Source organism: Eptatretus burgeri, chromosome 2, assembly GCF_056783735.1.
Source record: "Eptatretus burgeri isolate ZD-2024b chromosome 2, Ebu_testis_v1, whole genome shotgun sequence".
Taxonomy (NCBI): domain Eukaryota; kingdom Metazoa; phylum Chordata; class Myxini; order Myxiniformes; family Myxinidae; genus Eptatretus; species Eptatretus burgeri.
In genome coordinates, this window is record NC_140962.1 from 120835657 (window position 1) to 120860616 (window position 24960).

The window sequence follows — 24960 nt, forward strand, 5'->3', positions numbered from 1 at the left end:
ATGTTGAATAAATAAGCTATAAAAATTCAGAGTGAAATTTACAGTAATAAAATGTGTGTGCAGGATGACAAACTCACCAGTCTTTGTTTGCCAATTTTTGTGACCTCTGTCTGGCCTTAGCTGCAGATCAAGCTGAATGGTTTGTTTCCCTTTTACAGGCAATTTGCGATGAGCTGGAATTGTTATGCCTGAGTTTTAGAGAAGCAATCATACACAACAACGATATTTTATTGCCTTTGTCTTCTCAATCATCTTCACTGAATATTGATGACTCGCTCTCACTTTCGGACCACTCCATATGTCGACTGTGCCTTGCTCGATACTACTGCCGGGAAGCCTCGTTTGGCATGATTTTGGAAGAAAACAAAATAAAACAATAAAACTGTCACCAAGGTTAAATTCCATTCAATCATTTTGTTTTGTTGTGATAAATTTTGAAGAGTGCTGTTATGCAAACAAATGTTCCCCCACTTCTGCAGGCTTCAACTACAGCGAAAGAGAGAGAGTGGTTTCAGCAGGATAAAGGGGAAAGGGACAGGTGAGTTGAAAATATTACTTTCACATACGGTTTTGCTCAAGTATCTCAGCAGCATAAAGGATAGATGATGTGCTGAAAAACGTTATACAAATGATGGCCTTGCATCCCTTGAATGTGTGTGGTGTCACATGCAATTGCACATGTGATGATCGTGATGTTTGGTGCAGACACCGGCTGGTGAAAAGTTCCCGTGTGCGGACCATGCAGGCAGGTGAGCTCCTCCTGGAGTTGATGAAAAATCATGTCGGCAAGACACCAGCTCCCCCATCATCTGCCACAATTAGCTCAGGAGCAGCTCCACATAAACGGTGTGAGATCATAAACGATTTCATTCACTTTCTAAAATGGTGCATTAAGATCTATGAAAAGGGCATACATGATGATTTCTCATTGGTTGTCATGAGCTTTCATGAAACAGGCTTGTATGACAAATCATAATTGGTTCATTAATCAAGTCCGAGTCCTTTTGGTAAATTAATGTTTCCCACCTGAATCGGCTCCACAAAATCTAACCAGACGTGTCTCTTACTAGTATGTGATTATTGTTGCGCTGTGCTTGTTTGCAAGCTTTGTTTTCCCTCATAAAAAGACAATGGTAAAATAATGAGATCATTGAAAGTTTGTGTTGTGGTTGTGGCAGCATATGGAAACACGTGTCAAATGACATTTTCACGATGCAAATCATTCTGGGGATTTCTGAGACGGTGGCAACACAATATGTCACATGTTCATACCTATGTTGAACAATCTATTTTGTGCAATCTGTATGTGATTTGTGTGTGAGATTGATATAATGCAAAAATGAACCGATTCATTTTTGTGGTCAACAAGTCAATTAAGGTCATGTGCCCTTTGAAAATCATTTTTCAGAGTATAATTCGAGTTCGAGCCTCTGATGTTCTCTCTTTTACTTATTTTTCTTTTCAAACACACACACACACACACACACACACACACACACACACACACACACACACACACACACACACACACACACACACACACACACACACACACACACACACACACACGCACGATGTTTATGACCTCCGACACCAAAGGTGGGTGGAGGTTATTTTTTTTCACCCCTGTCTGTCTTTCTGTTTGTCTGTGAACAGGATATCTCAAAAGGTTGTGGACGACAGATTCGGACTAAATTTTGTGGAGAGGTTGGTGTGTGACAAGGACAAAATTATTTGATTTTGGTGAAGATCCGAATGCTAGAATTGTTAGGGATTCCTCACCATTGAGAGATGGGGCCAAAAATGATATGTGGCACTCGGAAGAGTGCATACCCCTGCCAGGCTCGACAGTTGACGTTTTTTATCCCACTGATGGGCCGGATCTGCTGACCTGAACCAAAATCTAATTGTCTTGTTGTTGTCATGAAACCAACTCATCCACCAACCTGTCCACCAAATTTCGTCTGAATCCGTCCACAACTTTTTGAGACATCCTGCTCACAGACAAACAAACAAGAAGACGATGTCATGCAGAGCCGATATTTGCAAAATCCATGAAACAAATTTGACCTCCAAAATAATTGTTGGTTGAATTCAGTGACCTGATATGCAAATCCTGTTCAAATTTCAAGTCAATGGGATAAAAATTGAGGATTTTGGAAATACCACCTTAGTTGTTGACCTTGGGCTTATGTTGACCTTTTGGTCTATGTTGACCTCAAGAATAATTGGTGGTTGAATTCAGTAAGGTGATATGAAAATGCTGTTCAAATTTCAAGTCAATTGGATTTGTTGACCTTTGGCCTATGTTGACCTTTTGACCTCAAAAACAAAAGGCTTCTTGCTTATGTCAAACTCTACCATGTGGTGAAGTTTCATGAAGATCGGTTTAAAATTGTGACTTGAAAGCGATTGACAAACAGACAGACAGAATAACAAAATCGGCTGACCAATATACTTGAAAAATCTTCAATTTTGCAAGTAACAAACAGACAAACAGACAGACAGACAGACAGACAGACAGACAGACAGACAGACAGACAGACAGACAGACAGACAGACAGACAGACAGACAGACAGGGGTGAAAACATCAACATAAATTGACACTAATAATTCTCTTTTTTTAAAAATATTTTTCTGTTTTTCCTTTACCCGAATCATGTTTTCCAGATCGAAACCACCACTTACTTCCAGTCGAAACTTGTATCCTGCACACACTGTCCAAAACGACGTTTCGAGAGCACGCTCTGCAAGCTGTGGCGAAGTCCACCCTGGCTCGGTCCCAAAAATGAGCCATGTGCTGAGTACCTCTGGTAACTTTCCTCCTCTCCCTGGCACATGCCTTGAGCACACAGATGTTCTGAATACGTATCCCTTTGTCACTATCTCTCCTGAAAGAGGTCCACGTTAGATTATGGATATACAGTTCAAATAATATTACAGGAATTTATTTGACGTGTAGAAATGTTTGCATACATTATTCGACATTGTGGGCATCTGCGCAGGGGTGGAGTAGGTGGTCATTGGGGGCGGGGTCGGGGAGGTCATTGGGGGAAGAAGGGTGAATAGTACAGTCAAAATGTCGGATGACCTCCCACAAATTGCAACAAAAGCAAACTCAACAGATTTTGGTTCCTGAATATGTCCTCAGTGACAGAAATAAAGTCCTAAGGGATCCTCCGGGGGGAAAGTCCTGAAATCATGGAAATCCAATATGGCCACCACCCGGCTTCGGGGAAAATGAGAAAATTTTAAAGATTGATATTTTAAAATGTAAATATATATTTTTTGCATTCTAATTGTTTTAGTTATGGTCAGTATATTGATATACAAGAATAATTATAAAAAAGTGAAATGTATTGAGGGTAAAATAAAAAATTATAGCTTTTTTGTCCAAAAATGTCTTTTTTGTTCCAAAAAAAAAAAATTTACCTGATACTGATTTTGGCTCCTGGACCAAAAAGAATAAGAAATGTTGAAGACACAAGATTAATTCAAGTCTATGGCAATACAATATAAATATGTAAGTCATTGAAACATGACAAAATTCACAATTCCACTCAGGGCAATCACATCTGCCTGACGAAGGTTTCGAAATGAAAATGAAAATTCGCATTAAACTCAGAAACTACATCCATTATAAACTTACTATACATGTTGAGAAAAATCAAGCGTATTAAAGTTAGAACTCGACAATGTCGTCATCATCCTCACCATTGTCACATGGAGTGTTTGTGCAGCCAGAGCCCCTGCAGTTTCCACAAGCTGGAGTGCACTCAATGTTGTGCTTCTTGCATGTGCATCTCATGGTGCAACATTCAGCCTGGCAGTTGCACCTAATGACACGTAACATCTTTTCAGGAGCTGGAGCGATTGATGTCTGAAGTGGCACAAAACCCTCGTCACACTTCTGCCAACCCCAGTCTGTGGAAGAAGTATGCAAGTCTGAAGTCTTGAAACGAATCAAAGACCACCTTCAGAAGCATGCCGAGTCTGCAAAGATATCTTCTAGAACTTCAGCGCTCTGGATTCAGTATATGGACATGCTAGACATTCTATGCAAATACATCCAGGCAGAGTGCACTGGGAACTGGGCATTACATCTACAGGCCATCCAGGAAACGCTGCCTTACCTGGCAGCCTCGGGCCACAACCTGTATGCCAAATCTGCGAGGGTGTATCTGCAGCAGATGTCCGACCTCAAAACTCAACATCCCATTGTCCAACAACGTTTTGATGAGGGGTTCCATGTGGTTCGATGAAGTGATCGCCTGTGGGCAGGTATTTCATCTGACCTGATCATCGAACAAGTTCTGATGAGAAGTTTGAAGACCAGCGGGGGGCTCACACGAGGGCGAGGAATGACAGAGCAACAACGGCTGGTATGGCTACTATCAATGCCTGCCTGTGCAGAAATAAACCAGGCAATGCAGGAGCTCACAGGTGTGAACTACAACACTGGGGAGCAGAAGAAGGACATGACCAAGGAAAGACAATCTCGTGACTGGAAGGACACACTATCAGCTCTTCAGTATTTACAGGAACGGAATCCATTCAGTAGTGATCCACGTCTGAGGAACATTGCCACTGGAGTTCATGCACACCCCACCGTCAAAGTCGATACAGCACATGCTGTAGGAGCCAAAATATTGAAATCTATGGATGGGAAAACACCTGCCAAGTACACATTTAAGAGGAAAGACCAAGTTGTCACCCTCGGCATGAAGTCATCTGTCAAGATTGATGGAGAGCTAGTCCAGGTTGACCCACAACTCCTCTTCCAGAGACTGATCACTGTTGCACAGACAGCAGAAGAACTGGAGTCGGCCTTCAAATATGAACTGTGCAGCTATCCACCAGCCCTCTTTGACTCCTCTATTCAGCTCCGAGAAGCACACAAGCCAGTCTTTGCTGATGCCATCTGGGATCTTCTTGGATCCGATGTCCCAGCCGATATCCCCAATGATGGGCAACGGTACGTTTTGGATGGCGGGGCACTTGTTCAACGCATTCCATGGTCTCGTGGAACTACATACAGAGACATATGCCACCAGTACGCTGATTTTGTAACGAAGAAGTACGGAGATGCCATAGTAGTGTTTGATGGTTATGAGAGTACCAACATGAAGGACATGACACATCAGAGACGGTCTAAAGGGAATGCTGGCACTACTGTGACATTTACAGCTGACATGCGTCTCACAATGAAGAAGGAACAGTTTCTTGCCAATAGGCAGAATAAACAGCGATTCATTTTTATGTTGAGTGAAGAGCTTCAGAAGAAGAACTGCGAGACACACCATGCCTCAGGGGATGCTGATCTTCTGATTGAACTGAAGGCCGTGCAGTCTGCTGCTGTCACCAACACTGTGTTAGTTGGTGATGACACAGACCTCCTCGTCCTCCTATGCTACCATGCAAGCTTAGAATCCCATGACTTCTTCTTTTGTCCCGAGCCAAAGAAAAACACGAAGAAGCCTCGCATCTGGAACATCAAGGCTACAAAAAAAATGATTGGTACAGCCATATGCAAGCACATACTGTTTCTACATGCAGTTCTTGGGTGCGACACGACATCTCGTCTTCCTGGGATTGGAAAGGGAGCTTCCCTCAAAAATTTCAAAGCAAACAACACATTCCGTGAGCAGGCCAAGGTTTTTGATACATATCCAGCTTCCGTATGTGATGTGGCAGATGCAGGAGAAAAAACATTGGTGATAATCTACAACGGAAAGTCAAATGACACCCTGGACACCCTCCGGTATCAGCGGTACTGGGACAAGGTGGCTTAGAGCTCCTCTCACGTGCAACCACAGACGTTACCACCAACATCAGAAGCAGCAAAGTATCACAGCCTGCGCGTGTATCTGCAAGTCCAAGAATGGAAGGGATGTGAACATGAACTTCTTCTGACAGACTGGGGTTGGCAGAAGTGTGACAAGGGTTTTGTGCCACTTCAGACATCAATAGGACCAGCTCCTGAAAAGATGTTACGTGTCATTAGGTGCAACTGCCAGGCTGAATATAGCACCATGAGATGCACATGGAAGAAGCACAACGTTGAGTGCACTCCAGCTTGTGGAAACTGCAGGGGCTCTGGCTGCACAAACACTCCATGTGACAATGATGAGGATGATGACGACATTGTCGAGTTCTAACTTTAATAGGCTTGATTTTTCTCAACATATATAGCAAGTTTATAATAATTTACATTTTAAAATATCAATCTTTACAATTTTCTCATTTTCCCCTGAAGCTGGGTGGCGGCCATATTGGATTTCCATGATTTCAAGACTTTCCCCCGGAGGATCCCTTAGGACTTTTTTTCTGTCACTGAGGACATATCCAGGAATCAAAATCTGTTCAGTTTGCTTTTGTTGCAATTTGTGGGAGGTTGACCAAATATTTCTGCTAAAATGCCTGTACGAGAAGGGATAGAGAGTAAAATGGGTAAATTGAGAAGAGGAATAAAAAGAGGGGATTATAGATAAAATGGATTTTGGGTTAAACACAAGGAACTTTTGGTGCAGGAGGATACCATTCAGCCCATCAAACCTGCGCTAACTAACCTCTGTATCATTATTCATCCACACAAGCCAATATCCCCATATGGCTCTATCTTCAATGCATCTCGGTACCTATCCAAAACCCATTTAAACGTATCCACCCCGTCCGCTACCACTACTTTTCCTGGGAGACCATTCTACGTGTTACCCACTCTTCTGTTGAAAGATCCCTGCCTTAAAACTGTCCAAAGTCTCATCTTCTTTACCCACAAGCTCTCTGGTCCTAACATTGTCCACTCTGCTGTTGGGAATTGATGGTGAAAAAGAAGAGGAAGTTAGTGAGGAAAAGTGGAAGAGAAGAAAGGAAAATTTGTGCAGGAGGGGAAGAGAGTCAAATTACATGATTTTTGCAAATGCAATATGCAGTTGGCCATTGTAGCAATAAGAGGTTTTGAACAGTATGAATCGATGTTTTAACCTTGAAAAGCCTGATAGAAGAAATGTAATATTTTGATCCACTTCCACTATTCTCTGTCATCTTCATCTCTAATTATTAATAAGGTATCTGCCTCAACTATTCTACCATGGACATGTTGCTTTATTTAAACCCAATGAATGGATGCATTAAACCTCAAATTACAGATAAATATAAATCTTCCTCTTGAGGCTGCAGTTCTACAAGGCAACGTTTTATGACTGCCCTTATTATTGGTCTGCGTCAGTAATACAACTGCTTCCCTGGATGTCTCCCATGCGCAGAAGAGTATACCCCACTTCTGAGGGCCACGTTGCTGTAACATCCAACTCTGCAGATCTGGAAAATGTCATTGGGCAACTCAGTGTGTGGACCAGAGGGGGAGTACTCGGTAGAGTGCAAAACCTCTGCTGCCAATACTGCTGGGTCACTTAAGTGAACCTGATATCCTATTCATTGTAGGTCAAAATGGATCAGACTCGACTGAACCACGATTGAATAAACGAAACTAGATCGACGCGCATGTAGAAATGCCAAAAAAATGTCGAAATTAAAAAAAAAAAAGTTGCAAAGTTTTTTTTTTTTTCTCTAACAATTTTTTTTTGGGGGGGTGGGGGGGGGGTTGGAAATCACTTAAAACATGTAGAAATGCAAAAACAAAAATTCTAATATTTTTTCAAAATGACCGCCATAGCAGCCATATTGGAGTTTGTACCAAGCCCAAAATGTAATGGCATAATCCTTGGACCATACCTAATCCCCCACCAAGTTTCGTTGAAATCCGTCCAGGAGTTTTTCCGTAATACTGTTCACAAACAAACATACAAACAGACAGGGGTGAAAACAGTAACCTCCGTCCATCTTCGATGGCAGAGGTTAAAAATGTCTTTCACTGTAGGAAAATCCAATGCTCTCACTTTCTCAGCAATGATTGGCCTTCAAACCCCTCCCTCCATAATGTACAAGGCCTTCATCTTATTTATATTGTAGCATCGTCCCTACTCATATACTCAATTAAACTGCCATGATTTGTCAGGGCTACCTGGAGTCCTTTACAAAAGGGTTTTATTTGTGTGTTTGAGATACAATATCATGTATGCTAAAATTAGTGAATTGCTCATAAAATAATGTGAAGGCTTATTTACTACAAGCAATGGTACCCGCAACACCGGGTTCCTCCTCCCACCCATTCCCCTCCCTCCAGACTCCCACCCTACCCTTTCCCCTCCCTCTTCCTCCCACCCTCACCTTCCTTTTCCCCCTCCCACTCCACCCCACCACTTCCCCTCCCTCCTCCATCCACCTCCTATCCCGTCCTACCTCACTCCCCTTCCCCTCCCTCCTCCCACCTCCACCCTTCCTCTTCCCACAAAGGAGTTTTCACAGGGTGTATATTAAATTATAGGCATACATCTAAACGTGTGTGTGTTGTGTGTTGTGTGTTGTGTGTTGTGTGTTGTGTGTGTGTGCGCACGCGCATCAAAAACTCCATAACTCCAAAACCATAAAATCTAGCAGTCTTAAACTTTGCATGCATACAAACAAAACACCAAGGAAGTGCAAGAGTGAAAATTGGGTGTTTGGGTTAATTAAAACACCCCTTATGAAGATAATTAACGGCCTTGTTTCATTATGTTCTTCATCAGGCGATACTTGGCCACATCGCTCTCTGGGGTTTTTAGGCGTTTCCTGGGTAACCTCGCTGTGGTCGGAAACTGCCATGTTTTTTGGCCTGCTCAACCATGCCTAGACTTGGAACAAGCCGCAATGATTTCTTAAAGATAGTTTTTTTTAATCACTTTCCTCACTCATATTATCGAATGCTTGTTCATCATCGCTACGAATTGCTGTATACATCGCTTATCTAAGTACTGTCGCGGACCCGGGGTTGGGGGCGAAGACAACAAGGGGTGAACTACCTCGGGTTCCCACCAGACTCTCCTGAATCGCAGGCCGTTGCACACGAATAAATTCGTGACGCGGCAGGTCACGAATCGACCGTGAACGCCAATAACTCGACGACGTGACTTAGGGTCCTCCACCTCATTCCATTCACCGAAAGGTCAAGTGATCAAATTACCTGGGGTCACACCCTCGGTACGCACTTGCTCAAACCGGATCACGTTACCAGATCAGAACTGCCAAGCACGTACAAGAAACAGATCTTTGGGGAATAACGTCCTGGCTAAATTAAGGTGTGGGTCATGCTGGACCAAGAGAAGAAAACACAAAAATGAGCTGGGAACATTTCTATACAACACATTTATTTAAAATCAAGCGAAGAAAAGTTTGTGGCACATTGAATGGGGTTTTATTTTATGTACAGCAGGGAATAGCAAGGAATTTGTGGGGTGCGGCAAAAGATAAGCAATCTTACAAAAGCAGACACAGAACAGAGTTATCCCGTGATATCTTTTGCAATCTCAATTTATGCTCGGACAGGCGCCAACACGCACGGAAGATTAGATAGCCCAGTGAGAAAGAAAGCAGGTGAGGGTAAACGACCTCTCAATACCTCGCGCGGTCGGCAGACCAACACATCCCAGAATGCTTGGTGGGAGGAATACTGGTTGTGTCGAAGATATGGGAGTGGGAGGTGTGGAGTCGTGCAATATGGGGGTGCAGTGTCGAGTCAGAGGAAATGAGATTGCGATTCAGTAACGTTCTTCTTTGTGCATCCACAGAAGACAGGATAGAGGAGTGGAGTGGAGTGGAGTGGAGACGGAGTGGAGTAGAGACAGAGACAGAGACGGAGTGGAGTAGAGAGAGGGAGAGAGAGAGGGAGAGAGAGAGAGAGACAGACAGAGAGAGACAGAGACAGACAGAGAGAGAGACAGAGAGAGAGACAGAGACAGAGACAGAGACAGAGACAGAGACACAGAGACAGAGAGACAGAGAGACAGAGAGACAGAGAGACAGAGAGACAGAGACACAGAGAGACAGAGAGACAGAGAGACAGAGAGACAGAGACACAGAGAGACAGAGACACAGAGACACAGAGACACAGAGACACAGAGAGACAGAGAGACAGAGACACAGAGAGACAGAGACACAGAGAGACAGAGACACAGAGACACAGAGAGACAGAGAGACAGAGACACAGAGAGACAGAGACACAGAGACACAGAGACACAGAGACACAGAGACACAGAGACACAGAGACACAGAGACACAGAGACACAGAGACACAGAGACACAGAGACACAGAGACACAGAGACACAGAGACACAGAGACACAGAGACACAGAGACACAGAGACACAGAGACACAGAGACACAGAGACAGAGAGACAGAGAGACAGAGAGACAGAGACACAGAGACACAGAGACAGAGACAGAGACAGAGACACAGAGACACAGAGACACAGAGACAGAGACAGAGACACAGAGACACAGAGAGACAGAGACAGAGACACAGAGACACAGAGACAGAGACAGAGACAGAGACACAGAGACAGAGACAGAGACAGAGACAGAGACAGAGACAGAGACAGAGACAGAGAGACAACAGAGACACAGAGACAGAGACACAGAGACAGAGACACACAGAGAGAGAGAGAGAGAGAGAGAGAGAGAGAGAGAGAGAGAGAGAGAGAGAGAGAGAGAGAGAGAGAGAGAGAGAGAGAGAGAGAGAGAGAGAGAGAGAGAGAGAGAGAGAGAGAGAGAGAGAGAGAGAGAGAGAGAGAGAGAGAGAGAGAGAGAGAGAGAGAGAGAGAGAGAGAGAGAGAGAGAGAGAGAGAGAGAGAGAGAGAGAGAGAGAGAGAGAGAGAGAGAGAGAGAGAGAGAGAGAGAGAGAGAGAGAGAGAGAGAGAGAGAGAGAGACAGAGGGACAGAGAGACAGACAGACAGAGAGGCACAGACACAGAGAGACAGAGAGACACAGAGAGACACAGAGACACAGAGAGACAGAGAGACACAGAGACACAGAGAGACAGAGAGACACAGAGAGACAGAGAGACACAGAGACACAGAGAGACAGAGAGACACAGAGACACACAGAGACAGACAGAGAGACAGAGAGACACAGAGACAGACAGAGAGACACAGAGACAGACAGAGAGACAGAGAGACACAGAGACAGACAGAGAGACACAGAGACAGACAGAGAGACACAGAGACAGACAGAGAGACACAGAGACAGACAGAGAGACACAGAGACAGACAGAGAGACACAGAGACAGACAGAGAGACACAGAGACAGACAGAGACAGACACAGAGACAGAGAGAGACAGAGACACAGAGACAGAGAGAGAGACAGAGACACAGAGACAGAGACAGACACAGAGAGAGAGAGAGACAGACACAGAGAGACAGAGAGACAGACACAGAGAGACAGAGAGACAGACAGACAGACAGACAGAGAGACAGAGAGAGAGACAGACACAGAGACAGACACAGAGACAGACACAGAGAGAGAGAGAGACAGAGAGACAGACACAGAGAGAGAGACAGACACAGAGAGAGAGAGAGACAGAGAGACAGACACAGAGAGAGAGAGAGACAGAGAGACAGACACAGAGAGAGAGAGAGACAGAGAGACAGACACAGAGAGAGAGAGAGACAGAGAGACAGACACAGAGAGAGAGAGAGAGACAGAGAGACAGACACAGAGAGAGAGAGAGAGACAGAGACAGACACAGAGAGAGAGAGAGAGACAGAGAGACAGACACAGAGAGAGAGAGAGAGACAGAGAGACAGACACAGAGAGAGAGAGAGACAGACACAGAGAGAGACAGACAGACAGACAGACAGACAGAGAGAGAGAGAGACAGAGAGACAGAGAGACAGAGAGACAGAGAGACAGAGAGACAGAGACAGAGACAGAGACAGAGACAGAGACAGAGACAGAGACAGAGACAGAGACAGAGACAGAGAGAGAGACAGAGGATGCGTGTGGAGAAAGATCCCGAGCACAACTGTGAAAAGGTCTGTATGTGCAGCATGTACCTCCGTGGGACACTCTGCCTTAGCGTTCTCACCTCGTAATATGGCACGTTATATTCTGCTTAATTCGTTGCCGGGGCTCTTGGCAACGTGTGGTCCGCACTGGTCTCTCTGGCTGCGTGGGGATGGCGGGACGTCGACAGCACGGCAGGGAGTCTCAAAGGACGGCAATCACCCGATCAGGCTTATGAAGAAGAAGAAGAAGAAGAAGCACGTTCTGGCAATCACACACCAACAATGTTCTGAAGAAGAGCGAGACAGAGAAGAGACTCTCTTTCGGCTCCGTGCTACCCCTTTTATACGTCCCGGGTGAAGGGTGGGGTTATGACCAGAAAGTGATGTGCTGTGGCCCAAATCCTGCTCTTCTATTGGGCCACAGCGGCCCTAGCCACTCCTTGCCAGGTTCCAGGAACGGAAACCTTCTCAGTTGCCCACCAGCATCGGCACGGCTCGGAGCTTCTGACTTGACATACGGCATACTGCCTGAGCCAGCACCCCAGCCCTGAACGTGCTCCAAGTGCGGTCTGAATGTCGGATGGTTGCAGACTTTCCCCACCACCCATGGGCTCCCTCATGAGCCAAAATGCACACCCTGGCCCCGAACCAAACTCCCAGATCTCCCTTCTCGCGACCCCTCCTTGTTGCCCCTGGTCTTGCTGTGGTCTGGCGACTGGGTGATGGCTGTACCAATTCCGGATGCTCACCCGAGACGTCCCCAGTGAGATGTGGTGGAGCTATTAGCGTCTGTTGCCTGGACGAGCATTGCGCAGCACCAAGGACAATCCGATGCCGCGATGCTCTTCGAAATAGAATGGCGAAATGTAGTGATGCAGAGGCACGAGGAGATGCGGGAGGCGTTTGTGGTAAAGTGGTGAGATTTGGTGAGCAAGGTGAGGTGCTGGTTTGGAATTGGAGTGCAGATTCAAATGAAATAATGGCGTGTGATTCCCATGCGCGGGTTGTCTTGTGTGTGTGCAGCAGGGATGTGGAGGATCTGAGCCACGGGTGGCATCGTGGTCTGCTTGTAAACAATTGCCTATTGAATGGCGTGTGTGCTTGCATGCTTTCTTCTGTGCTATGGATAAAAGGAAAGGGTTAGAGTAGGAATCAGAGACATTTATTAGACCTAACTACGAGACCCACGCAACGCACTTTGTCCCGTTAACCCTCGAGACATGAGGGGAGGACTATCTACATGAGTACTAATGAAATAACTGCCTGGGGATCACTGTATGTTGGGTACCATTGATTTAGAGGCATGTGGTTTTGCAGAACCGCAACAGGACTATAGTTTTCAAATTAGGAGATTGGAGCAATTTCATGCATTATATGATACGATTTTCCACGATCTACTCTCACGGACTAATTAAAGTATATCATCAAAGTATTATTTCGGTTTTTAGGATTGGATATCGTCCGGCGAAAAAAAAGTGTCGATCTGTTGTGAAATCTGATAATTTAAAGAAATAACGAGTCTTTATAACTAAGCCGATATACCAATTTACTTTAAGCAAGCAAGGTTATGTTCCCTCCTTCTCCATACATCCACAAGAAAATGTGAAATTTCCAAAGCATTAAACTTATCTTTTTCTACTGTTTGGAGAATTATATTGAGTGAACAAAAAATTTAGGAATGTGACAAAATTTACCAGTTTCATTGAGCTACATGATTTAATGCATTCACTCCTCGACCTCTTGCCCTGTCCCCCAGAGGGACTGCCTATCCAGAGTGTCTGCCAGATCTGTGTCTATATTTTCGGAGGTTTCGCGAGGTGCTCTTCAGGGAATCTATGAAAATCTGGTAAAAAAATGGACATTTTATAAAAAAGTTATTGTCTTTGCGCGGACCCCAAACCGATGTACCACGTGACACGTGCACAGATGAGCAGCCTAAATGGCGGATTTATAGATTCTTTTTTATTTCATTAACTGCTGCATGTGCGGTGAAGACCGGCTTTAAAGTTAAAGGGATCCTTTATGGTATGCAGCGACAGCCTAGCCCACCATTCATCAACCATTTAATTGGAGTGCTTAAGCCACTTGCTGAGCACATATTGTCGATAGCGGATCCACGCACGTCTGCCTTCCCATCCTCCCACCTCACACTGTCTTCCCTTCCCCCACCCCTCCTCACTCCCCATCCCTCCTCTCTCCTTTCCCCCACCCCTCTCTCCCTCTTCCACCCTCTTTTTTCTCCCTCCTCCCTTAAGTATTACCGTCATCAAAGCGACAGGTGGTATTTGCGAGTAATACATTAAAGCTTGACCCACCCACTTGGGTGGGTCGAGTTTGTGCACGACTTGCTGAAAAATGTATCGTCTGTACTTTGTTTAAAAAAAAAACTATAGTCGATAGATGTTTGCATGGTGTGCGCTTAACTGGTTATAGATAGTTTAAAGGGTACATTCCAATTGTAGTTAGCATTGAAAGGGTCGAAACTCTCAAGCATGTAAAAAGCGTCTGAAACGGTCAAATTGGTCTCAAGCTCTAAATGGTCAAAGGTCCAAGCTGTCTGAAGGGTGTAAGGGTCTTAAATTGGCTTCGGGTTCTTAAGGGGCTTTGGTGTCTAAAAGGTCTTCGGGTTCTTAAAAGGTCTTACGGGTCTTAAGGTTCTGAGGGATATCCGGTGTCTTTCAGGGTCTTCAAGGTCTTATGGGTATTTGGGGGTCTTCAAGGGTCTTAAGGTCCTTCGGGATCTTCAGGGTGTTTAAGGGTCTTGGGGGTTTTCAAGATCTTAAAGGGTCTTTGGCATCTTAAAGGGTCTTTGGGGTCTTAAAGGTATTTGAGGTCTTCAGGGTATTAGAGGTATTAAAGGGTCTTACAGGTCTTTGGGGTCTTATGGGTCTACAGGGTCTAAAGCGTCTTTGGGTCTTAAGTGTCTTTAAAGACGTGGTGGATGAAAATACCCTTTGGACAATCCACGGGTCGGACTTGGTCTGTGTGCCAAATTTGGTGGTTGTCGGCCCAGCAGTCTTTGCAAAAAACGTGAACATCCATATTGCCATCTCAAGACAGAGGGACGACAAATTTTATTTATGAGTAGAGTACCCACCCTATGGGTGATCTTGTTCCAAGCATACAACACGTTCTTTTGATGCACACCTTTATTTGGGTGGTGTATATGCAACTGACAGCTCTGTATCGGCAAAAAAAAACTCGGGTTACGTGCATGAAGCAAAAACATACTTATAGGTCGGTGTCTGGCCAAGACCCCTAAATAAGGTTTGATGGCAACAGATGTAAAAGTTTGGCGAATGGGCTCAAAAGTAACATCACAGAATGGGCTTTAGGAATCACCTGTTGACCATTGTAATTTTTGACCTCCAAGGTCAAATTTTAAAGGTCAATTGAGTGCAAAATAAATAACAAAAATTAAAAAATAATTATCCCAATACAATGCTCCTTCAGGTAAAACCCCTTACAAAGTGAAAAAAAAACACCTGAATTTTATGGGAAAATAACACTTTTTAAAAATTAGATTTAACAGGAAACATGAAGAAAAAAAAACAAAAGAAAATGGTGAACAACTCCATAACAGTTGAAGAGAAGAATTTCCAAGACAGATTCATTTATGTTCTTTTTAAACTGGTTCCAAATATCCTACCTTTGATTCTCAAACCATTCAAACTTCATATTAATTCAATTTACACTTTAAATCACCGTTATAAATAGATTGGCACTTCAGTCTAAATCAAGTATTTGACCCTCAAGGTCAATATTTAAAGTCAGTGGTCAAATGAGTACAAATTTTGAATGTTCTTCAGAAATACTCTTTGTCAGTTTGTCTATCTATTTGAGAACACAAAAATGCCAAAGCATTGACTTTAAGGTGCATTAAGTGCAAATTATTGACCATAATAAATGTGAAATAGGAAGAGAATCTTGACAGTGAAATGTAAATATCTCCCTTATCTTTGGGCTTCTGTTTATCTTCGTATGTATGTATGTGCAACACCAATATATAAGAAGATTATGTGCAAAGCAACCCACGCTCATCTTTTGTCACTCATCCTCCCCAACTTCAGTGTGAGTTCATTAAACTTTCATGATATAGGAATGGTAGTCAAAAAATAACCCACTGCAGAAATTTTGAATAATCTGAACGTCCAGGTACTTAGAAGATTTACCTACAAGGAAGATCGTCCTGCCAATGGCGTATTTAGACAGCCATTAGCTTCACATGCACAGGCGGGCACACACCCTTGTTTAAAACACTAAAATGTGCCGGATAAATAATCGAGCTTTAAGGCCCTGTCACACCTTGACGTTTTAGCCAGCGTATGCTGACGTATGAAAAATTTGTCTAAAATGCTGGCGTACGTCGAATACGTTATGGGTTAGTTTGGTGTACGTTAAGAGCACGCTGAAGCACGCTGGCATACGTCGTAGTACGCCGAGCTCGTCGACAAATTTTAAGCATGCTCAAAATTTTTCGATGTATGCCAGCGTATGACTCACACGTTCCGCATACGCTGGCCATAAGTTGTAGGCACTTTATGCGATCCTTGACACACGTTACTTGTAAGTTACTCATAAGTTGAAACACGTCGAGGTAATGTTTAGCGTAACCGAAACTTATTTCTAACCTATGAGTAACGTGCTTTGAACCTATGTGTAATGTATCTCTAACGCATAACGTATCATGCTCACCTACAACTACTGACATGGACCTACTACGACTGATACTATTGACATGGACATCTACTCACCATGGAGTCAAACACTGACGGGTTCATCCTGTGAACCCCATTTTTATATACCAATTCCCCTAAACGCTGCCAATACGCCATTATACAGTAGCTGTAAGTTATAAACACGTTCAGTAAGTTCTGTGGTCGCCCGGAGGACGTCAATCAAATACGTCTACATACGTCAATATGCGTTGGAGATACGTTACACATAGGTTCAAAGCACGTTACTCAGAGGTTAGAAATAAGTTTCGGGTACGCTAAACATTACCTCGACGTGTTTCGACTCATGAGTAACTTACAAGTAACGTGTGTCAACGATCGCATAACGTGCCTACAACTTATGGCCAGCGTGTGTGGAACGTGTGCGTCATACGCTGGCATATGTCGACAAATTTTGAGCATGCTTAAAATTTGTCGACGAGCTCGGCGTACTTCGACGTATGCCAGCGTGCTTCAGCATGCTCTTAACGTATACAAAACTTTCCCATAACGTATTGGACGTGTGCCAGCGTATTCGGCAAATTTTTCATACGTCAGCATACGCTGGCTAAAACGTCAAGGTGTGACAGGACATGACGGTGGTGTTGACACTTCGATGTCTAGTGCGGTTATGATTTAAATCGTTAAGCGGCAGCCTATTAATAGGCTACGCCACGTGATCGGCGGCGATACGCTGCCGCACGCTATGCATACGTTAGACTAACGTTGGGCATACGTTGTGAACGGCAACAACACGCTAAGCATTCGTTGGTATAATTTATCTATAAGTTATCGAAACGTTCTGTGTACGTTACTAATACGTTCTGCATACGTCCATCTCATTATGAATACGCCCAAAACTGAAAAAAAAACATCAATAGTTCAGCGTAGAAAAACATAAAATAAAATAAAAATGCCGAAGAAAACTTCGAAGAATGCTGCAAAGAAGTCTCCTGGCCGCGGACGCAAGGAGGATCCATCATCACCCACACCCTCCCCATCACGCTCACCTACGACGACTGACATGGACCTACTACTACTACTACTGACACGCTCACCTACTACTACTGACATGGACATCTACTCACCATGGAGTCTGAAACACTGACGGGTTCCTCCTGTGAACCCCATTTTTATATACCAATTCCGCTAAACGCTGCCAATACGCCATTATACGGTAGCTGTAAGTTAGAAACACGTTCAGTAAGTTCTGTGGTCGTCCGGAGGACATCAATCAAATACGTCGACATACGTCAATATGCGTTGGAGATACGTTACACATAGGTTCAAAGCACGTTACTCATAGGTTAGAAATAAGTTTCTGGTACGCTAAACATTACCTCGACGTGTTTCGACTTATGAGTAACTTACAAGTAACGTGTGTCAACGATCGCATAACGTGCCTACAACTTATGGCCAGCGTATGCGGAACATGTGCGTCATACGCTGGCATATGTCGACAAATTTTGAGCATGCTTAAAATTTGTCGACGAGCTCGGCGTACTTCGACGTATGCCAGCGTGCTCTTAACGTATACAAAACTTACCCATAACGTATTGGACGTGTGCCAGCGTATTCGGCAAATTTTTCATACGTCGGCATACGCTGGCTAAAACGTCAAGGTGTGACGGTGATGTTGACACTTCGATGTCTAGTGCGGTTATGATTTAAATTGTTGAGCAGCAGCCTATTTATAGCCTACGCCACGTGATCGTCGGCGATACGCTGCCGCACGCTATGCGTACGTTAGACTATCGTTGGGCATAGGTTGTGAACGCTGACAACACACTAAGCATTCGTTGGTATAAGTTATCTATAAGTTATCGAAACGTTCTGTGTACGTTACTAATACGTTATGCATACGTCCAACTCATTATGAATACGCCCAAAACTGAAAAAAAAACATCAAGAATTCAGCGTACGCCAGCGTTTTACATACGTTTTGATACGTTGCCATACGCTGGCTGAAACATCAAGGTGTGACAGGGCCCTTACCGATATTATAGTAGGATTCCTTCTTTATTGTCATTTGGTCGCCTACATTGTTGCACCCACTTCATGAATTCTTGTCTTCAATGTTGCACTCGGGAAGTTCTGCTGCAGTCATCCACTTCACAATCACTCAGCTCATTCAAACAACTAATTTCTGAATGAGCTGCCATGTTGTCTTTCTGATGTGACAATATGTTGGTCATGAGATGCCGGACTTGTAGATATGCTTGAGGAAAACGTTGGAAATTATGTCATTGTTCTTCGGCGGGGGAGGGTAGGGCACATTTCATCAAAACCGAGCAGCAGACTAAAGTTTCATTTTTCAGAAATGGATTTCAGAAACTGTGCCAAATCAGGAACAAAATTGCCTCCGGGAGGTCTGTGAGCTCTTTAAATGCAGCATGTTTGTAATTACTGCGATTTCATTGTGACATTCTACTTTTACATTTTCCATACATCCAAGTCGGTTATAAACTCAATTCTACTATTTAAACCCTCTCTCCATTACTGTTTCCAAAATAAATTCCACCTTCGAACTCACTCGAAAATTAATTGCACTGTGGATTTTGTTAAAGCTCAGCCTTGTACACGTACACAAACATAAATGGTTAGCATTCCAATGGCTTTGCGATGTAATCCTCTGAACACAGCTGCTTTGTCTTATGGCACGTTTATGAGTCGTGCAACATCAGCTTGTAATGTTTACTTCTTCTTCTTGCGTATGGCAGCTTAGCTATCATTTCTTGGAAGCGTGACTGTGTCGCTGATGCAGTGCCCCTCTACCAGTACACACTGGTACTCATTTTGCCGACCTCGGAAGGATGACAGGCTGAGTCAACCCCCTGGTGTATTAATTCAGCATCCAACAAGGCTTGAACTCAGGACTCTAGTAATGTTTACTGGTAAATATTATATCTACAACAATACTCAATACCTTTTCTTTTCTTCTTTCTCTCCCCCCCCCCCTTCAGAATTCAAACATGGAGGGACATGCACTAAGCTGGCCCAATTGGATGGTGTGAAGAAGTTGGGAAAGAATGGAAAATCAAACCTTCAAGGAGCTGTAAACAAAAGTGATGAGGATATCAATGAGTCAGAACTCAGTGACTGGATCGTACCAGAGAATATCCGTTGCATCTTAATGGAGACGGAAAGTTCTCAACCAGTACGTGTTTTTGCTCTGAGAATGTATTTTGCCAATTTTTGGAGTCGATAATTTTGATAAACATCTCAAGTTGTTCATATCGCCCTGAAGGGGATGTGAGACTGTTGGTGTGTGTGTGTGTGTGCGTGCGTGCGTGCGTGCGTGCGTGCGTGCGTGCGTGCGTGCGTGCGCGCGTGTTTCTTGCTTTTAAAATGTTTCTGCAACCACTTGTCCAATCATTGCAAAACTTTAAACATAGGAGGGACTCCACATGAAGAATGTTTTATTGATAGTTCTGACATCATAAGTCAAATGGTATGACAGCCATATTGGATGAAAGGAAAAATTTGGGCATCTCCTCCAAAAACTCTCAACTAAAAAAATTGAACCTTAGCATAGTGTTACGAATTTGGAATTCAATCGCACACAACATACAGGTTCCCTTAGTCAGCGATGTCGATAAGTGCATGTTCCCTACATAGCTCACCTTCCATTGTTTAAATGTTTTGAAATTGATTAGATGCGCTGCGGATCGATTTAATAGTTAGGGAGCAAACAGTGGAGACGTCCCTCCCCCTCTTCTGCGAAGAGGAAGAAGAACCCTGCGGTGACGTCAACAACTCCCTCCCACCCGTGGTTGGGGGGGGGGGTGGATCACGAGGGCATGAGTCTCGCCGGGTGCGGGGGAGGGGGTGCAAAGGATAAAGAGGACATCTTTTCTTTGTTCAAAAAGAGTCTCGTGAAAGTCCCGTGTAAAGAGTCCCAAAAGAGTTCGTGGGCTGAGTTCATGAAAGTCCCATGAAAAGAGTCCCGTAAGAGTTTGTGGGAGTCCCGTGGTAGGGCTGAGTTCGTGGGAGTCCCGTGGTAGAGTTCGTCTGCTGAGTCGCGTGGAGTTAGTAAGCTTTTTTGTTTCGGAGAGAGCAGTCGTTTAGCAGGCCATCGGGTCCTGCTTGGCTTGCTTGGCTTGATGCCTTCGGAAGCTTTTTGCTTCGGCTGCTGCTTTGTTTTGGAAGGAACTTGAGCCGGTTGTTCAGCTCGAGCTGCGAGTAGAGGCTTCTTTCTCTTCTTCCTTTTCCTCTTGGTTCGTGGAGCTTTTCGTTCTCCATTTTGTTTCCCGGCTTGGTGCGACGCGTCGGCCTCTTCTTGGAGTTGGATCCTCGGGGAAGAGACGATCGACAGGAAGGATCGGCGCCTCATCTCACCGGCACGTGTTGAGAAGCGCGGGAGGATTCGCGGGAGCTCGGGAAGGATCGCGGCGATTGGATCCAGCTCGCTCTCGCTGGAGCCCGGAACCGGACAAGTTGAAGACCACACGAGGTGGAGAGGTTCGAGTTAGGCTTTGAGTTTCAGCTCACCTGTCCTCCGAGCTGGAGCTCGTGATTAAAGGCCTCAGCCACCGTTTCGTGTGTGTGTACGTGTGTCCGTGTGCCCGTCTAATAAGTAGGAACTGCTGTTAAGTGAAAATGACTGCACATAATAAGTAGACGGTTGTCGTTCTTTTGTCGTGCTTTTGTTGCTTGCATAATTGCATACGTGTTTGGCCTTATTTAATTGCATAAGTGTTTCATTATAATAAATGTCCATGTGTGAATGTAAACCTGCTCGTTTCGTCCATTCCCTCATTGACTGAACATTTCGTGTGTTGGGAGTTAGAAAGCCGTTGGTTTGCCGTAATAGGGGGACATTTGGATCGACGGTTCTCGGCGATTACGCCGCTCGGAATCGCGCACGGACAAGCTCGCCTCGGCGGTTTGTTCCGTCCGAGATCCGTCAAGGGTGGAATACCCCGGGAGTTGGATCACGTGGGTATTTAGGTAAATTGAAGATTGGCAATCGACCTTACCCCAAGTGATCTGCCGATTGGCGTATTTCGGTTCTTGTACAAGGACCCGTCGCTCGGAGTTATCCGGGCAGCGATCTATATTCCGGGCGATCGGTCGGGCCGACTCAACTTGCGGCTCCGTTCAGAGCGGTCGGTTGGCGGCCGACCCCCGGTCTGTAACATTATGTTGTAAACCCACCATGGGTTACATTGGGTGATAACGATTGTCACCTGTGAAGTGGTATTCCAGCCATAATTGGTTGAATCGAAATCGTTATCCAAAAAAAAATCTGAAATTTCATCCACTGTCTCTGATCTACAACCTTATATGAGTGAAGGATTAAATTTATGACGTCATTGGGCAACTGCTCTCGTGGCCATATTGGATTGAAAATAAAAATGTTAAAAATAACTTCCTCTCGAGAACCACTTCATAGATTGATGCGAAACTTCGTACATATGATCGAATAGCCATGGAGAATATATAGTTTGAATTTTTTCATGTGCACCTTCAATGATGCAATTTTTCCTTAAAGTTCACAAAAGTGGTTGTTAGATATCCTAATAATCAATCAAGCGATGGAAATTGGCAATGTGTGTGACATAATAGGATGCATGGATGATATGGGTCTATGGCCATAATAGTTGCGTGCTTTGGCATAAGTCACATTTGCCACAGCGGCCGTGGGGTCTCCAAAATCTACGGCCACGAGCAATTATACGGTGGCCGCAGTATTTCCATGGTCACACAATGTAGCAGTCACATGTTTTTATTTTTCGGGGAGCCGCACGGTGTATTTATACATTGTGGAGACCGAAAACGTGGGGTAGCCGTATGGTCTTTGATTTGATGTCGCACGGTGACCTTAAGGGGGCCCTGCGGTGGCCATAGAATTTTCAAGGCAGACGCAAGGTAGCCTCAAGGTGCCCGCAAGGCGACCGCAGGGGGGCCCTAAGGCGAACGTGCGGCCAGATGGACGGTAACGAATGGGTTCATTTTTTTTTTTGTGACCAGTTTTTTTTTTTTTCGGCTTGTCGAATTGCTACGGCGAACGTAGAAATGAAAAAAGTTCGAACTCCGCGTTATGATTCCACGGCGACCTTACGACCTGTAAAATATAGCCAAACGGCGTAGGGCCACCCTGAGGCCACCGCAGAAACTCTGCGGCTGCCGCACGTTTCTGTCAATTCAGAGGGCGTACGGCCGCCGTATCCTCGCCGTAGAGCAAATGTGACTTAGGCCTTAGTTAACGATGACGTTTTTGTTCAGAATGAGCGTGTGAGCCGAGACTGCATTCTTCAGAGTGCCGCTCTCATTTATTTTGTTTTTCTTCGGTGTATATTTCTAACAGGAAATTACAGTTGTGCCTCTCTACTCCACAGGCTGTATCGGCACCCTCCAGTCCCAATGAAACAGACCTACAGTCTCCACGAGCACAGCACTCTAATAGCACCACGAGCTCAGTCAGTCAAATCGACTGGGAATCTGTGGACAATTTCATTGCCGGTTTGGAAGATTCATGATGCATGTTTGAACTGTGGACTTTAAGACGAGGCCTTATCGCACTGAATTTCTTCATGCGATAGCTAATTTATTTTGTCATTACACCATATGGCCACAAGGTTGAAGTATTGTGCTTGTACACAGCTTATTGTGATCGCAACGGCTAATCCTCGTGATCACCATTTCCCAAGCGTAGGCCTAGCATTACATTCTGGTGTAATAACGTGTTTATGGTCTGTGAGAAAATGCGCTAATACGTTTACATTTTTATACCTTGGTAAACAAAATGACAGTTACATTGTTGTGGAAGCTTGTATTAAGATTAGGCACATGTAATGAGATGGAGAAGGTTCTAAATGTGAAAGAAAAAGGCCTTAAGTTATTTGAGAAAAGCAAATGAGATGAATGGCTAAGGCTTGTTCTGTGTTACCTTGCCTTCTCACGGAGTCTTTGGTTTTGTAACAAACACCGAATCGGAAACGGTTGTGCCTTATTCAATCTCAAAAAGGTAAATAAACTTATATTTTACACTACTTCACATTAATGTCCCTTTTTATGAAGCGTTATGATTTCTTTCATCATTGTTTTTCTTTTTCTTCCTTTTTTCCTTGGTTGCACATAATTCTGTATGGGTTCAGTTCAGACACAGGTCCCTGTTTCAGTATGTGAGCAAAGTTGGGATGCTGGGATAGGGAGCTTTGAAAGAAGCCACTAATGCCACTAAAGAAGCCATCAAAAGCTGTTTGCACTTTGGTTCACAGCACTGAAGCTTGGCACCCCATCATTTAACAGGAGAGAGTTTGTAAGCAATGGCAATAACTACCAAACCCCTTATGAGTTAAGTTTTGTGGTGGCCTAAGCCTCAAAGTTTATTAATTTTTTCTATCAGGATTAACCAATATACAAATACTCTGTTGTGAAGTTAATCCTCATACACATCCATAAATTGATACAGTGCAATACAGCACGAGATTGCCATTACAGTGGTCAGAGCAAGTCTTGAAAGCATCCATTATCGACTTTGGACAACATTGGTCACCGTTTCAGCCATAATTTGCACCCTCTGTTTTATTTATTTACAATCCTTTCATCGAGTTTGTACATACAGTATATTACACTCAGGATATGGATATCAAAATCAACACAGTGTTTGAGATTAAAAGAAGGTGACCCAAATAATAGTTTGGTGTAGAAATTGGTCTCGTTTGCTGAAACATTTTCGACCCATTAGCCATGGTGGAGATATTGTTAGCTGAAGCATTACTGCAGATTAGATAGACTTTCTAAAGGGCATGAGGGGTTTATGTGGATCCCAGGGGTATTTCAGCACTTTTTTATTTTTACAAAACAATTATATTTTTCATTTCAATTTATGCTATCAATTATTGGAAATTGATAGCCTAGACTAAAATGAGAAAGGTAAGAGTTAGAACATGTAAAAAAGACATAAAATGTCATAGTCCCCGTTGTGTTTGTAATCTTGCTGTACGGAGTTAAAGGCTATCCCATATTTATGTTAAACTAGAATGGCTGCCAGTCTACCAGTCGGCCTTTGTTGATCAGATCGCAAAATAAAGTGAGATGCATGTGTATGTCATCATGTAATGTGCTTGTGCCGAGTTGGAACAAACTTGGATCATGCATGTCTGAGAAATAGTTGGGGACATTTAAATAACAAAACGGCCACCAGTCAGACATCTTGGATCTGATCTTGAAAAAAAAAAAAAATGATGTGCATATGGAAGCCATCATTCATTATCAGGGTGCCAAGTCTGAACACCATTGGTAAATGCATGTCCCAAAAATGGTTGAAGACGTGTTCATCGGGTTTTTTAAAACTAAAATGGCCGCCAGTCGGCCATTTTGGATCTTGGAAAAAAAAAAAGACATGCTTATGTAAAT

General features: G+C 44.1%; 1 protein-coding gene across 10 annotated transcripts in view; it reads left to right on the forward strand.

Annotated features, from left to right (window-relative positions):
• CPLANE1 (ciliogenesis and planar polarity effector complex subunit 1) overlaps nucleotides 1–23591 on the forward strand; it is a 286624-nt gene extending 263033 nt beyond the window's left edge. For 7 of the 10 annotated variants that reach the window (XM_085871005.1, XM_085871010.1, XM_085871008.1 and 4 more), the window contains 5 exons: nucleotides 480–538; nucleotides 706–846; nucleotides 2672–2814; nucleotides 19560–19753; nucleotides 22938–23591. In XM_085871005.1, the coding sequence (XP_085727131.1) occupies nucleotides 480–538; nucleotides 706–846; nucleotides 2672–2814; nucleotides 19560–19753; nucleotides 22938–23078 (678 nt within the window). In that variant the 3' untranslated portion in view covers nucleotides 23079–23591. Of the gene's footprint in view, nucleotides 1–479; nucleotides 539–705; nucleotides 849–2671; nucleotides 2815–13637; nucleotides 13728–19559; nucleotides 19754–22937 lie in introns of those variants that run through there. The other 3 variants (XM_085871011.1, XM_085871012.1, XR_015055411.1) reach the window with 3 other exon arrangements.
• Nucleotides 23592–24960: the final 1369 nt, after the last annotated feature.